The sequence below is a fragment of the Salvelinus alpinus genome, chromosome 30 (assembly GCF_045679555.1).
Source record: "Salvelinus alpinus chromosome 30, SLU_Salpinus.1, whole genome shotgun sequence".
In the NCBI taxonomy this organism is placed as follows: Eukaryota; Metazoa; Chordata; class Actinopteri; order Salmoniformes; family Salmonidae; genus Salvelinus; species Salvelinus alpinus.
The window spans coordinates 3,613,186-3,629,587 of record NC_092115.1 but is presented as its reverse complement, the minus strand read 5'-3'; the positions used below and the strand labels follow the sequence as shown (position 1 = coordinate 3,629,587).

General features: G+C 46.7%; 1 protein-coding gene across 1 annotated transcript in view; it reads left to right on the top strand.

The window, feature by feature from the left end:
- LOC139560181 (uncharacterized) overlaps positions 1-16,402 on the top strand; it is an 82,914-nt gene that overhangs the window by 40,557 nt on the left and 25,955 nt on the right. The window contains exons 2-5 of the mRNA XM_071376728.1: positions 953-4,808; positions 6,659-6,797; positions 12,237-12,384; positions 12,694-12,815. Of these exons, the coding sequence (XP_071232829.1) occupies positions 1,018-4,808; positions 6,659-6,797; positions 12,237-12,384; positions 12,694-12,815 (4,200 nt within the window). The 5' untranslated portion in view covers positions 953-1,017. The remainder of the gene's footprint in view (positions 1-952; positions 4,809-6,658; positions 6,798-12,236; positions 12,385-12,693; positions 12,816-16,402) is intronic.

Below are 16,402 nucleotides of genomic sequence, written 5' to 3'. Positions count from 1 at the left end.
TATAGCATCTCCCATCGCTGACCCTTATTCACCCTCTGTCAGTATAGCATCTCCCATCGCTGACCCTTATTCACCCTCTGTCAGTATAGCATCTCCCAACGCTGACCCTTATTCACCCTCTGTCAGTATAGCATCTCCCATCGCTGACCCTTATTCACCCTCTGTCAGTATAGCATCTCCCATCGCTGACCCTTATTCACCCTCTGTCAGTATAGCATCTCCCAACGCTGACCCTTATTCACCCTCTGTCAGTATAGCATCTCCCAACGCTGACCCTTATTCACCCTCTGTCAGTATAGCATCTCCCATCGCTGACCCTTATTCACCCTCTGTCAGTATAGCATCTCCCATCGCTGACCCTTATTCACCCTCTGTCAGTATAGCATCTCCCAACGCTGACCCTTATTCACCCTCTGTCAGTATAGCATCTCCCAACGCTGACCCTTATTCACCCTCTGTCAGTATAGCATCTCCCAACGCTGACCCTTATTCACCCTCTGTCAGTATAGCATCTCCCAACGCTGACCCTTATTCACCCTCTGTCAGTATAGCATCTCCCAACGCTGACCCTTATTCACCCTCTGTCAGTATAGCATCTCCCAACGCTGACCCTTATTCACCCTCTGTCAGTATAGCATCTCCCAACGCTGACCCTTATTCACCCTCTGTCAGTATAGCATCTCCCATTGCTGACCCTTATTCACCCTCTGTCAGTATAGCATCTCCCATTGCTGACCCTTATTCACCCTCTGTCAGTATAGCATCTCCAACGCTGAATCTGGTGTAGTTATGCATTATCCTCTATGTTGATATAAAAACATGTTTTTCTTACAAAAGATTGATTCCCTTTTCAAGTAAATTTCCTTTAGGACTTAAGCCCCTAGATGAGTGATGCAAAGACTAATGGATCCCTTATGAAGCTTTATGACCTCTGTCTCCTCTATGCTCCCAGGTGCCCCCATTCTGTAGCAGAGGAGCGAGCAGCACGATGAGACGCCAGTAGCCGCCCGCCGTAGCATGGCCGCGTCACGTTCCTCGCGCGTCACAAGGTCATCGGTCGGGCTCAATGGATTGGACGAGAACTTCTGTGGCCGAACCCTCAGGAATCGTAGTATCGCCCAGCCGGAGGAGGGTCAGGGGTCACCCCTCCCCGGCAGCAAGGCCCCACGCTCTCCCAAGAAGAGACAGGATGACCAGGCCGGGGCCTCAGAGAAGCCTGGGGGTCACCAGGGAAAGGTAGCCCACCACAAGGCCGCCTCAGTGGACGGGGAGACATGTGCAAGCCCCAGGAAGAGGGTCCTGTCCTGCTCAGAGAGAGAGGGGGTTGGGGATTCGGAGAAGGCTGAGAACTGTGAAGGGAGGGGGAAGGAGACGTCGGGTGCTGTGGGGAGGGATGCCTCGCCGCTCCTCAAACGGGCCAAACGGTGCTTCCGCTCCGGGGAGTCGCATGGATCCAAGGAGGACCTCCCGTCTGCGCCCCTCATGCCCGTCATCCCCGCCTCCCCCTGCGCCCCCTTAACGACTGTCATGGAGAACAGTGAAAGGGGTGACGTGCTCAGACAAAACTCCACCGCAGCCTCCCCTTCCTCTTCTTCACCTGACCTCAACAAGGAGGAAGGAGAGGAGGATGACGTCGGCGGCCATATTGAGAGCGACGGCCATGCTCAGCAGCCCCTGAACTCCAACTCCCATAAGTCCAGTACGGGGCTGGGGCAGACCAGCAGTGGCCCTGATGCTCAGACAAACTCCCTGTGTCTCAGCGCTGCCTCCAACACCACCTGTCCAGGTCCCAGTCCAGCACTGCTGAACGGCAGCCAGAGGGGGGCGCCCTGCCCTTCGCCCCCAGACCCCATAGTCCCTTGTAGAAACTCTGATCCTGGGCAGGAGGAGGGGGGTAAAGACTCGGATCATGGGCAGGAGGAAGGTAAAGATTCTGATCCTGGGCAGGAGGTAGAGTGTAAAGACTCTGATCCTGGGCAGGAGGTAGAGTGTAAAGACTCGGATCCTGGGCAGGAGGAGGAAGGTAAAGATTCTGATCCTGGGCAGGAGGAGGAGTGTAAAGACTCTGATCCTGGGCAGGAGGAAGGGTGTAAAGACTCTGATCCTGGGCAGGAGGTAGAGTGTAAAGACTCGGATCCTGGGCAGGAGGAAGGTAAAGACTCTGATCCTGGGCAGGAGGTAGAGTGTAAAGACTCTGATCCTGGGCAGGAGGAAGGTAAATACTCTGATCCTGGGCAGGAGGTAGAGTGTAAAGACTCTGATCCTGGGCAGGAGGTAGAGTGTAAAGACTCTGATCCTGGGCAGGAGGTAGAGTGTAAAGACTCTGATCCTGGGCAGGAGGAAGGGTGTAAAGACTCTGATCCTGGGCAGGAGGAAGGTAAAGACTCTGATCCTGGGCAGGAGGAAGGTAAAGACTCTGATCCTGGGCAGGAGGAAGGGTGTAAAGACTCTGATCCTGGGCAGGAGGAAGGGTGTAAAGACTCTGATCCTGGGCAGGAGGAAGTGTGTAAAGACTCTGATCCTGGGCAGGAGGAAGGGTGTAAAGACTCTGATCCTGGGCAGGAGGAGGAAGGTAAAGACTCTGATCCTGGGCAGGAGGAAGGGTGTAAAGACTCTGATCCTGGGCAGGAGGAAGTGTGTAAAGACTCTGATCCTGGGCAGGAGGAAGGTAAAGACTCTGATCCTGGGCAGGAGGAAGTGTGTAAAGACTCTGATCCTGGGCAGGAGGAAGTGTGTAAAGACTCTGATCCTGGGCAGGAGGAAGGTAAATACTCTGATCCTGGGCAGGAGGAAGGGTGTAAAGACTCTGATCCTGGGCAGGAGGAAGTGTGTAAAGACTCTGATCCTGGGCAGGAGGAAGTGTGTAAAGACTCTGATCCTGGGCAGGAGGAAGGGTGTAAAGACTCTGATCCTGGGCAGGAGGAAGTGTGTAAAGACTCTGATCCTGAGCAGGAGGAAGAGTGTAAAGACTCTGATCCTGAGCAGGAGGAAGAGTGTAAAGACTCTGATCCTGAGCAGGAGGAAGAGTGTAAAGACTCTGATCCTGAGCAGGAGGAAGAGTGTAAAGACTCTGATCCTGGGCAGGAGGAAGGGTGTAAAGACTCTGATCCTGGGCAGGAGGAAGTGTGTAAAGACTCTGATCCTGGGCAGGAGGAAGTGTGTAAAGACTCTGATCCTGGGCAGGAGGTAGAGTGTAAAGACTCTGATCCTGGGCAGGAGGAAGGTAAATACTCTGATCCTGGGCAGGAGGTAGAGTGTAAAGACTCTGATCCTGGGCAGGAGGAAGGTAAATACTCTGATCCTGGGCAGGAGGTAGAGTGTCAAGACTCTGATCCTGGGCAGGAGGAAGGGGGTAAAAACTCTGATCCTGGGCAGGAGGAGGAAGGTAAAGACTCTGATCCTGGGCAGGAGGAGGAAGGTAAAGACTCTGATCCTGGGCAGGAGGAGGAGGGTAAAGACTCTGATCCTGGGCAGGAGGAGGAAGGTAAAGACTCTGATCCTGGGCAGGAGGAGGAAGGTAAATACTCTGATCCTGGGCAGGAGGAGGAGGGTAAAGACTCTGATCCTGGGCAGGAGGTAGAGTGTAACGACTCTGATCCTGGGCAGGAGGAAGGTAAAGACTCTGATCCTGGGCAGGAGGTAGGTAAAGACTCTGATCCTGGGCAGGAGGAGGAAGGTAAAGACTCTGATCCTGGGCAGGAGGAGGAGGGTAAAGACTCTGATCCTGAGCAGGAGGAGGAGGGTAAAAACTCTGATCCTGGGCAGGAGGAGGGGGGTAAAAACTCTGATCCTGGGCAGGAGGAGGAAGGTAAAGACTCTGATCCTGGGCAGGAGGAAGGGGGTAAAAACTCTGATCCTGGGCAGGAGGAGGAAGGTAAAGACTCTGATCCTGGGCAGGAGGAGGAGGGTAAAGACTCTGATCCTGAGCAGGAGGAGGAGGGTAAAGACTCTGATCCTGGGCAGGAGGAGGAGGGTAAATACTCTGATACTGGGCAGGAGGAGGAAGGTAAAGACTCTGATCCTGGGCAGGAGGAGGGTAAAGACTCAGGGGAGGGTCCTGCTCCTCTTTTAGCCTCCTTTGAGGAGGACTCCTCTACTCCCCACCTGTCTGTCAGAGAGGAGGAGGTGGATGTAGTGGGGGACTCAGTGTGTCGGGAGGAGGTGGTGACAGCAACCGAGGAGGAGGAGGAGGAGGAGGAGAGTTGCGGCGGGGGAATTAACGGATGGTCGTTCACGCCGCTGGTGGTGCAGAACACTGTTGCCACCAGCATCATCATCAACAACAACATCAGAAACGTAAACAACAACAATAACTCCACCATGCCACTGCTAGCCCCCCCAACACCCTCAGACCCACCCTGCACCCCCTCTATCTCCGGCACCTCGCCCCCCTCCTTCACAGAGCCCCACGAACACAGGTACACCCTGAGGACTTTGCCCCGTAGGGCGGCCTGCGGCGGAGGCAAGGCTGTGGCCCCCTGCTCCTCTCCCAGGAACCCGCTGAAGGAGGGGGTGGAGGCGGAGAGAGAGCTGGTCGCTACTCCTACCCTCTCCTCAGGCTCCAGTATCCAGTCCAGGGAGCGGTCTCTCCTGTCTCCCCCGTCTGTCCCCATGGAGCAGGGGAACGGTGGGGTCAGAAGGGACAGGGTAGGGTGGGACAGTAGGGACCATGGGGAGCTCTGTGAGACCAGGGGAGGTCTAGACAGTAAGGAGGTGCCAGGAGGAGGAAGTCAACAGGAGGATGAGGAGGAGGACCCAGACGTGTATTACTTTGAGTCAGACCACCTGACCCTCAAACATAACAAAGAGTACGTAGTGGGAGTTTATGGGATTTATATATATACAGTCGTGGCCAAAAGTTTTGAGAATGACACAAATATTAATTTTCACAAAGTTTGCTGCTTCAGTGTCTTTAGATATTTTTGTCAGATGTTACTATTGAATACTGAAGTATAATTACAAGCAGTTCATAAGTGTCAAAGGCTTTTATTGACAATTACATGAAGTTGATGCAAAGAGTCAATATTTGCAGTGTTGACCCTTCTTTTTCAAGACCTCTGCAATCCGCCCTGGCATGCTGTCAATTAACTTCTGGGCCACTTAGTTATCACTTTTGCCTTATGGCAAGGTGCTCCATCATGCTGGAAAAGGCATTGTTCGTCACCAAACTGTTCCTGGATGGTTCGGAGAAGTTGCTCTCGGAGGATGTGTTGGTACCATTCTTTAGTCATGGCTGTGTTCTTAGGCAAAATTGTGAGTGAGCCCACTCCCTTGGCTGAGAAGTAACCCCACACATGAATGGTCTCAGGATGCTTTACTGTTGGCATGACACAGGACTGATGGTAGCGCTCACCTTGTCTCCTCCGGACATGCTTTTTTCCTGATGCCCCAAATAATCGTAACGGGGATTCATCAGAGAAAATGACTTTACCCCAGTCCTCAGCAGTCCAATCCCTGTACCTTTTGCAGAATATCAGTCTGTCCCTGATGTTTTTCCTGGAGAGAAGTGGCTTCTTTGCTGCCCTTCTTGGCACCAGGCCATCCTCCAAAAGCCTTCGCCTCCCTGTGCGTGCAGATGCACTCACACCTGCCTGCTGCCATTCCTGAGCAAGCTCTGTACTGGTGGTGCCCCGATCCCGCAGCTGAATCAACTTTAGGAGACGGTCCTGGCGCTTGCTGGACTTTCTTGGGCCCCCTGAAGCCTTCTTCACAACAATTGAACCGCTCTCCTTGAATTTCTCGATGATCCGATAAATGGTTGATTTAGGTACAATCTTACTGGCAGCAATATCCTTGCCTGTGAAGCCCTTTTTGTGCAAAGCAATGATGATGGCACGTGTTTCCTTGCAGGTAACCATGATTGACAGAGGAAGAACAATGATTCCAAGCACCACCCTCCTTTTGAAGCTTCCAGTCTGTCATTCGAACTCAATTAGCATGACAGAGTGATCTCTAGCCTTGTCCTCGTCAACACTCACACCTGTGTAAACGAGAGAATCACTGACATGTCAGCTGGTCCTTTTGTGGCAGGGCTGAAATGCAGTGGAAATGTTTTTGGGGGATTCAGTTCATTTGCATGGCAAAGAGGGACTGCAATAAATTGCAATTCATCTGATCACTCTTCATAACATTCTGGAGTATATGCAAATTGACATTATACAAACTGAGGCAGCAGACTTTGTGGCGACGACTGTATATATATATATATACATTACATACACACACACAAACTGAGTGTACAAAACATTAGGTCCCAACCCCCTTCCCACCCCCTTTTGCCCTCAGAGTGTGAGAGAGGAGGAGGAGAGAGTGGGAGAGAGGAGGAGGAGGGAGTGGGAGAGAGGAGGAGAGAATGGGAGGAAGAGAGAGTGGGAGGGAGTGGAGGAGGGAGTGGGAGTGAGAGAGGCGGGAGGGAGTGTTTCCTGTTTTGGGGAACAGACACAGCCTACCTGTTTACTGATCTGTTTCCTGTTTACATACATGCTGCTGTCTGTTTCTCCCATAGTGTGGATCCCTCCTAAATGGCACCCTATTCCCTATGATATAGTGCACTACTTTTGACCACGGTACCAATTGGGACTCACCCTGAGTTAATAATGTATTGTCCAGGTGCTGGAAGTTCCCTGATGCATGTTGTCCTCTCTCCCCCTTCCACCAGTTACCAGAGGTTACTCCATACTGTAGGTGTGTTGGAGGCCCAGAGAACTCAGAGTATCCTGGACCTGGAGCGTCTGGCCAGACAGCAGAGAGAAGCTCTCCGAGACCCCGTTAGCTTTGTGGAGCAGCTGCAGAAACAGGTACTGTACTTTACACCATAGGTTACAGCCTGTTATAACAGGTATATGTAGCATTATAACTCTAACCCTGCAGAATCAGGTAGTATACTGTATGAGCGCTGTAGTAATAATACTAGTAACCCTCACCTGCAGAAACAGGTACTGTATAAGAACAATTATAACAGGTATATAATACATATAACAGGTATATAATACATATAACAGGTATATAATACATATAACAGGTATATAATACATATAACAGGTATATAATACATATAACAGGTATATAATACATATAACAGGTATATAATATGCTTATAACGGGTATATAATACATATAACAGGTATATAATATGGTTATAACGGGTATATAATACATATAACAAGTATATAATATGGTTATAACGGGTATATAATACATATAACAGGTATATAATATGGTTATAACGGGTATATAATACATATAACAGGTATATACTATGGTTATAACGGATATATAATACATATAACAGGTATATAATGTGGTTATAACATGTATATAATGTGGTTATGACGGGTATATAATGCGGTTACGACGGGTATATAATGCGGTTATGACGGGTATATAATGTGGTTACGACAGGTATATAATGTGGTTACGACGGGTATATAATGTGGTTACGACGGGTATATAATGCGGTTACGACGGGTATATAATGCGGTTATGACGGGTATATAATGTGGTTACGACAGGTATATAATGTGGTTATGACGGGTATATAATGTGGTTATGACGGGTATATAATGCGGTTACGACGGGTATATAATGTGGTTACGACGGGTATATAATGTGGTTACGACGGGTATATAATGCGGTTATGACGGGTATATAATGCGGTTACGACGGGTATATAATGTGGTTACGACGGGTATATAATGTGGTTACGACGGGTATATAATGTGGTTACGACGGGTATATAATGTGGTTACGACGGGTATATAATGTGGTTACGACGGGTATATAATGCGGTTACGACGGGTATATAATGTGGTTACGACGGGTATATAATGTGGTTATGACGGGTATATAATGTGGTTACGACGGGTATATAATGTGGTTACGACGGGTATATAATGTGGTTACGACGGGTATATAATGCGGTTATGACGGGTATATAATGCGGTTACGACGGGTATATAATGTGGTTACGACGGGTATATAATGCGGTTATGACGGGTATATAATGCGGTTACGACGGGTATATAATGCGGTTACGACGGGTATATAATGCGGTTATGACGGGTATATAATGTGGTTACGACGGGTATATAATGCGGTTATGACGGGTATATAATGCGGTTACGACGGGTATATAATGCGGTTATGACGGGTATATAATGTGGTTACGACGGGTATATAATGTGGTTACGACGGGTATATAATGCGGTTACGACGGGTATATAATGCGGTTACGACGGGTATATAATGTGGTTACGACGGGTATATAATGCGGTTACGACGGGTATATAATGTGGTTACGACGGGTATATAATGTGGTTACGACGGGTATATAATGTGGTTACGACGGGTATATAATGCGGTTACGACGGGTATATAATGCGGTTATGACGGGTATATAATGCGGTTACGACGGGTATATAATGCGGTTACGACGGGTATATAATGCGGTTATGACGGGTATATAATGCGGTTACGACGGGTATATAATGCGGTTACGACGGGTATATAATGTGGTTACGACGGGTATATAATGTGGTTACGACGGGTATGTAATGCGGTTATGACGGGTATATAATGCGGTTACGACGGGTATATAATGTGGTTACGACGGGTATATAATGTGGTTACGACGGGTATATAATGTGGTTACGACGGGTATATAATGCGGTTATGACGGGTATATAATGCGGTTACGACGGGTATATAATGTGGTTATGACGGGTATATAATGCGGTTATGACGGGTATATAATGTGGTTACGACGGGTATATAATGTGGTTATGACGGGTATATAATGTGGTTATAACATGTATATAATGTGGTTATGACGGGTATATAATGTGGTTATGACGGGTATATAATGTGGTTACGACGGGTATATAATGTGGTTATGACGGGTATATAATGCGGTTATGACGGGTATATAATGTGGTTATGACGGGTATATAATGCGGTTATGACGGGTATATAATGTGGTTATAACATGTATATAATGTGGTTATGACGGGTATATAATGTGGTTATGACGGGTATATAATGTGGTTACGACGGGTATATAATGTGGTTATGACGGGTATATAATGCGGTTATGACGGGTATATAATGCGGTTATGACGGGTATATAATGTGGTTATGACGGGTATATAATGTGGTTATGACGGGTATATAATGTGGTTATAACATGTATATAATGCGGTTATGACGGGTATATAATGTGGTTATGACGGGTATATAATGTGGTTATGACGGGTATATAATGTGGTTACGACGGGTATATAATGTGGTTATGACGGGTATATAATGCGGTTACGACGGGTATATAATGCGGTTATGACGGGTATATAATGTGGTTACGACGGGTATATAATGTGGTTACGACGGGTATATAATGTGGTTATGACGGGTATATAATGTGGTTATGACGGGTATATAATGCGGTTACGACGGGTATATAATGCGGTTATGACGGGTATATAATGTGGTTACGACGGGTATATAATGTGGTTATGACGGGTATATAATGCGGTTACGACGGGTATATAATGTGGTTACGACGGGTATATAATGTGGTTATAACATGTATATAATGTGGTTACGACGGGTATATAATGTGGTTACGACGGGTATATAATGTGGTTACGACGGGTATATAATGTGGTTATGACGGGTATATAATGCGGTTATGACGGGTATATAATGCGGTTATGACGGGTATATAATGTGGTTATGACGGGTATATAATGCGGTTACGACGGGTATATAATGTGGTTACGACGGGTATATAATGTGGTTATGACGGGTATATAATGTGGTTATGACGGGTATATAATGTGGTTATGACGGGTATATAATGTGGTTACGACGGGTATATAATGCGGTTATGACGGGTATATAATGCGGTTATGACGGGTATATAATGTGGTTATGACGGGTATATAATGCGGTTATGACGGGTATATAATGCGGTTACGACGGGTATATAATGTGGTTATGACGGGTATATAATGCGGTTATGACCGGTATTTAATGTCATAACCTCATTGTTTCCTGGGGCCAAACAGGAAAAAAACTACAAATAAAAATACACACTAATATACCGCTACGTTTAGATTACAATTTAGCCAGTCAGCAGGGCAACCCACAGCTAGTGCATTCGTCTTAAGATAGCCAGGCGAGACGATCACATATCATAGTCGCAGCCCAACCGCGTATCACATGCATAATACAATACAATAGACTACCACTTTAATCTATGCCACTTTATGTTTATATACCCCACAATACTCATCTCATATGTATATACTGTACTCGATACCATCTACTGCATCTTGCCTATGCCGTTCTGTACCATCACTCATTCATATATCTTTATGTACATATACACACAAGTGTAAAGGGGTAAAGAATAAGGTAGTAGTTGTGGAATTGTTAGGTTAGATTACTTGTTGGTTATTACTGCATTGTCGGAACTAGAAGCACAAGCATTTCGCTACACTCGCATTAACATCTGCTAACCATGTGTATGTGACAAATAAAATTTGATTTGTTTTGAACAAAATGCATAAACATTTCTGTGTCTCTCTTCAATACAATGCTTTATTCGCATGAATGGTGGTTGTCATTGACTTCCTGACTGATGTCTTGAGATGTTGCTTCAATATATCCACATAATTTTCCGTCCTCATGATGACATCTATTATGTGAAGTGCACCAGTCCCTCCTGCAGCAAAGCACCCCCACAACATGATGCTGCCACCCCCGTGCTTCACGGTTGGGATGGTGTTCTTCGGCTTGCAAGCATCCCCCTTTTTCCTCCAAACATAATGATGGTCATTATGGCCAAACAGTTCTATTTTTGTTTCATCAGACTAGAGGAGATTTCTCCAAAAAGTACGATCTTTTTCCCCATGTGCATTTGCAAACCGTAGTCTGGCTTTTTTATGGCGGTTTTGGAGCAGTGGCTTCTTCCATGCTGAGCGGCCTTTCAGGTTATGTCAGTATAGGACTCGTTTTACTGTGGATATAGATACTTTTGTACCTGTTTCCTCCAGCATCTTCACAAGGTCCTTTGCTGTTGTTCTGGGATTGATTTGCACTTTTCGCACCAAAATACGTTCATCTCTAGGAGACAGAACGCGTCTCCTTCCTGAGCGGTATGACGGCTGCGTGGTCCCATGGTGTTTATACTTGCGTATTATTGTTTGTACAGATGAACGTGGTACCTTCAGGCGTTTGGAAATTGCTCTGATGTTGAGGTCCTTGCTACAGATGGTGGTGGGGGGGCAGAGAGGGGTATAGGCCTGATGTTGAGGTCCTTGCTACAGATGGTGGTGGGGGGGCAGAAGGGGCATAGGCCTGATGTTGAGGTCCTTGCTACAGATGGTGGTGGGGGGGCAGAGAGGGGTATAGGCCTGATGTTGAGGTCCTTGCTACAGATGGTGGTGGGGGGGGCAGAGAGGGGCATAGGCCTGATCTGGGGGGCCTATACAGGGTGTGGCCGGGGTTTGTTTGAGGGGGTCCTCTTGGTGTGGATCCTCCTAGTGCAGGTCCTCCAGGAAGTTGTCTCGCTGGCCTGGGAGGGGTGTCTCGCTGGTCTGGGCCGGGCGTCTCGCTGGTCTGGGAGGGGCGTCTCGCTGGTCTGGGAGGGGCGTCTCGCTGGTCTGGGCCGGGTGTCTCGCTGGTCTGGGCCGGGCGTCTCGCTGGTCTGGGAGGGGCGTCTAGCTGGTCTGGGAGGGGCGTCTCGCTGGTCTGGGCTGGGTGTCTCGCTGGTCGGTGCCGGGCGTCTCGCTGGTCTGGTCTGGGTGTCTCGCTGGTCTGGGCCGGGCGTCTCGCTGGTCTGGGAGGGGTGTGCAAATAGTTAAAGTACCAAAAGGAAAATAAATAAACATAAATATCTCTCTCCAATAAAAAACTAAAAAGTCTCTATCCAAAAATCTTACATTGGTCTAAACGACATCTAATCACAAGGCTTTCTTATACAAATAGCCCCCCCCCCCCCCCCCCCCACTCTGTTTTTCCGCAACAAGAGGCTGTCGCTCCAGGTGGTTCAACATGGCAGCTCTTAGCTGCTCGTCTTGGCTGTCAACCTTGACGTGATCTGACAAAGTAGAACGTTAGGCCAAAGGCTACATTCGAGGAACCTAGTTCACATGTTTCCTGCCCGTACATGGATCCTGGTGATCTTTGTCTAATTCTACAAGGCCCACTTCCTGTTGACCTCTGATCTCTAACCTCAGGTGGAGTTGGACCTGCCGCGGCCCCAGAGAGTGGTTCAGCTGCCAGACATCTCGTGGGACCAGTACACCTCAGGACTGGGTGACTTCGAGAGGGAGTTCTGTGACAAGAAACGCACAACCAGGAGGCTGAAACTCATATTCGATAAGGGTGAGTTGACCAGGAGGCTCAAACTCATATTCGATAAGGGTGAGTTGACCAGGAGGCTCAAACTCATATTCGATAAGGGTGAGTTGACCAGGAGGCTCAAACTCATATTCGATAAGGGTGAGTTGACCAGGAGGCTCAAACTCATATTCGATAAGGGTGAGTTGACCAGGAGGACCCTGCCATGTATTGATTGATTCATTTAGTTTATTTCCCCATTACAATATATGGAATTTGTTTTGGAAATGTTGTTTCGTTAAATACTGTTAAATCATGTATTTATAAATCAATATTATATATATTATCCTGTAGTTAGGTTACCAGTCGGACCAAAAAGCCCTCTGGATCCCAAGAAGGAGGAGGAGGGTGAACCGTCAACCCTGTACTCTGCTCTGCCCTCTAGTGACGCTCCTGAGAACAGCAGCAACTCACAGGTACATCCCACTGTTAACCCACAGGCTATACCCAAAGCCATGTGATGTAGGGCACAGCTGCAGCTTGATCACAACACGGATGTGTGTGTTATGTAGCCAGCTAGGCCACAACAGCCTCCTTTCCTCTACTAATTGCTTTCAAAGATCTCACAAATGACCATGTTATTGTCCATTTAACAGCCCCTTGTCACACCTCACACCATCCCATTCCTCTACCCATACTAGAGGATACGAGATGGTATCTATGGAAACAAACCACCTCTCTTCTCCTGGTGCTCTACTGCTGTGTGTGTGTGTGTGTGTGTGTGTGTGTGTGTGTGTGTGTGTGTGTGTGTGTGTGTGTGTGTGTGTGTGTGTGTGTGTGTGTGTGTGTGTGTGTGTGTGTGTGTGTGTGTGTGTGTGGAAAGCAGTCAGTTTAATTGATTGTGTAGATTCTCCTGAACAAATATCATGTCTGCGTCCCAGATGGCAGCCTAGTCCCCTACTACCTACATAGTCTATTCCCCTACTACCTACACAGTCTATTCCCCTACTACCTACATAGTCTATTCCCCTACTACCTACATAGTCTATTCCCCTACTACCTACATAGTCCCCTACTACCTACATAGTCTATTCCCCTACTACCTACATAGTCTATTCCCCTACTACCTACATAGTCTATTCCCCTACTATCTACATAGTCTATTCCCCTACTACCTACATAGTCTATTCCCCTACTATCTACATAGTCTATTCCCCTACTATCTACATAGTCTATTCCCCTACTACCTACATAGTCTATTCCCCTACTATCTACATAGTCTATTCCCCTACTACCTACATAGTCTATTCCCCTAATATCTACATAGTCTATTCCCCTAATATCTACATAGTCTATTCCCCTACTATCTACATAGTATATTCCCCTACTACCTACATAGTCTATTCCCCTACTATCTACATAGTCTATTCCCCTACTATCTACATAGTCGATTCCCCTACTATCTACATAGTCTATTCCCCTACTACCTACATAGTCTATTCCCCTACTACCTACATAGTCTATTCCCCTACTATCTACATAGTCTATTCCCCTACTATCTACATAGTCTATTCCCCTACTATCTACATAGTCTATTCCCCTACTATCTACATAGTCTATTCCCCTACTACCTACATAGTCTATTCCCCTACTACCTACATAGTCTATTCCCCTACTACCTACATAGTCTATTCCCCTACTACCTACATAGTCTATTCCCCTACTACCTACATAGTCTATTCCCCTACTACCTACATAGTCCCCTACTACCTACATAGTCTATTCCCCTACTACCTACATAGTCTATTCCCCTACTACCTACATAGTCTATTCCCCTACTATCTACATAGTCTATTCCCCTACTACCTACATAGTCTATTCCCCTACTATCTACATAGTCTATTCCCCTACTATCTACATAGTCTATTCCCCTACTACCTACATAGTCTATTCCCCTACTATCTACATAGTCTATTCCCCTACTACCTACATAGTCTATTCCCCTAATATCTACATAGTCTATTCCCCTAATATCTACATAGTCTATTCCCCTACTATCTACATAGTATATTCCCCTACTACCTACATAGTCTATTCCCCTACTATCTACATAGTCTATTCCCCTACTATCTACATAGTCGATTCCCCTACTATCTACATAGTCTATTCCCCTACTACCTACATAGTCTATTCCCCTACTACCTACATAGTCTATTCCCCTACTATCTACATAGTCTATTCCCCTACTATCTACATAGTCTATTCCCCTACTATCTACATAGTCTATTCCCCTACTATCTACATAGTCTATTCCCCTACTACCTACATAGTCTATTCCCCTACTACCTACATAGTCTATTCCCCTACTACCTACATAGTCTATTCCCCTACTACCTACATAGTCTATTCCCCTACTACCTACATAGTATATTCCCCTACTACCTACATAGTCTATTCCCCTACTATCTACATAGTCTATTCCCCTACTATCTACATAGTCTATTCCCCTACTATCTACATAGTCTATTCCCCTACTACCTACATAGTCCCCTACTACCTACATAGTCTATTCCCCCTACTACCTACATAGTCCCCTACTACCTACATAGTCTATTCCCCTACTACCTACATAGTCTATTCCCCTACTATCTACATAGTCCCCTACTATCTACATAGTCTATTCCCCTACTATCTACATAGTCTATTCCCCTACTACCTACATAGTCTATTCCCCTACTACCTACATAGTCTATTCCCCTACTACCTACATAGTCCCCTACTACCTACATAGTCTATTCCCCTACTACCTACATAGAGGCCTTAGTCGAAAGGAGTCCACTATATGGAATAGGGATCCATTTGTCCCTGGTCGAAAGGAGTCCACTATATGGAATAGGGATCCATTTGTCCCTGGTCAAAAGGAGTCCACTATATGGAATAGGGATCCATTTGTCCCTGGTCGAAAGGAGTCCACTATATGGAATAGGGATCCATTTGTCCCTGGTCGAAAGGAGTCCACTATATGGAATAGGGATCCATTTGTCCCTGGTCAAAAGGAGTCCACTATATGGAATATGGATCCATTTGTTCCTGGTCGAAAGGAGTCCACTATATGGAATAGGGATCCATTTGTCCCTGGTCAAAAGGAGTCCACTATATGGAATAGGGATCCATTTGTTCCTGGTCGAAAGGAGTCCACTATATGGAATAGGGATCCATTTGTCCCTGGTCGAAAGGAGTCCACTATATGGAATAGGGATCCATTTGTCCCTGGTCAAAAGGAGTCCACTATATGGAATAGGGATCCATTTGTCCCTGGTCGAAAGGAGTCCACTATATATGGAATAGGGATCCATTTGTCCCTGGTCAAAAGGAGTCCACTATATGGAATAGGGATCCATTTGTCCCTGGTCAAAAGGAGTCCACTATATGGAATAGGGATCCATTTGGGATGCAGACCCATTACGTCTTTAATTTATTCATCGTTTTGTATTCTTCTCTCCTTTTTTCTTTTGTAAACACATCTACACTCTCATCTTCATTACTCTCTCTCTCTCGTTGCACTTTTCTTGTGGCAACAGGTCACAAATCTTGCTGCTGTGATGGCACACTGTGGTATTTCACCCAGTAGATATGGGAGTTTATCAAAATTGGGTTTGTTTTTGAATTCGTTGTGGATCTGTGTGATCTGAGGGAAATATGTGTCTCTAATATGGTCATACATTGGGCAGGAGGTTAGGAAGTGCAGCTCAGTTTCCACCTCATTTTGTGGGCAGTGTGCACATAGCCTGTCTTCTCTTGAGAGCCATGTCTGCCTACGGCGGCCTTTCTCAATAGCAAGGCTATGCTCACTGAGTCTGTACATAGTCAAAGCTTTCCTTAAGTTTGGGTCAGTCACAGTGGTCAGGTATTCTGCCACTGTGTACTCTCTGTTTTGGGCCAAATATCATTCTAGTTTGCTCAGTTTTTTTGTTAATTCTTTCCAACTTGTCAAGTAATTATCTTTTTGTTTTCTCATGATTTGGTTGGGTCTAATTGTGTTGCTGTCCTGGGGCTCTGTGGG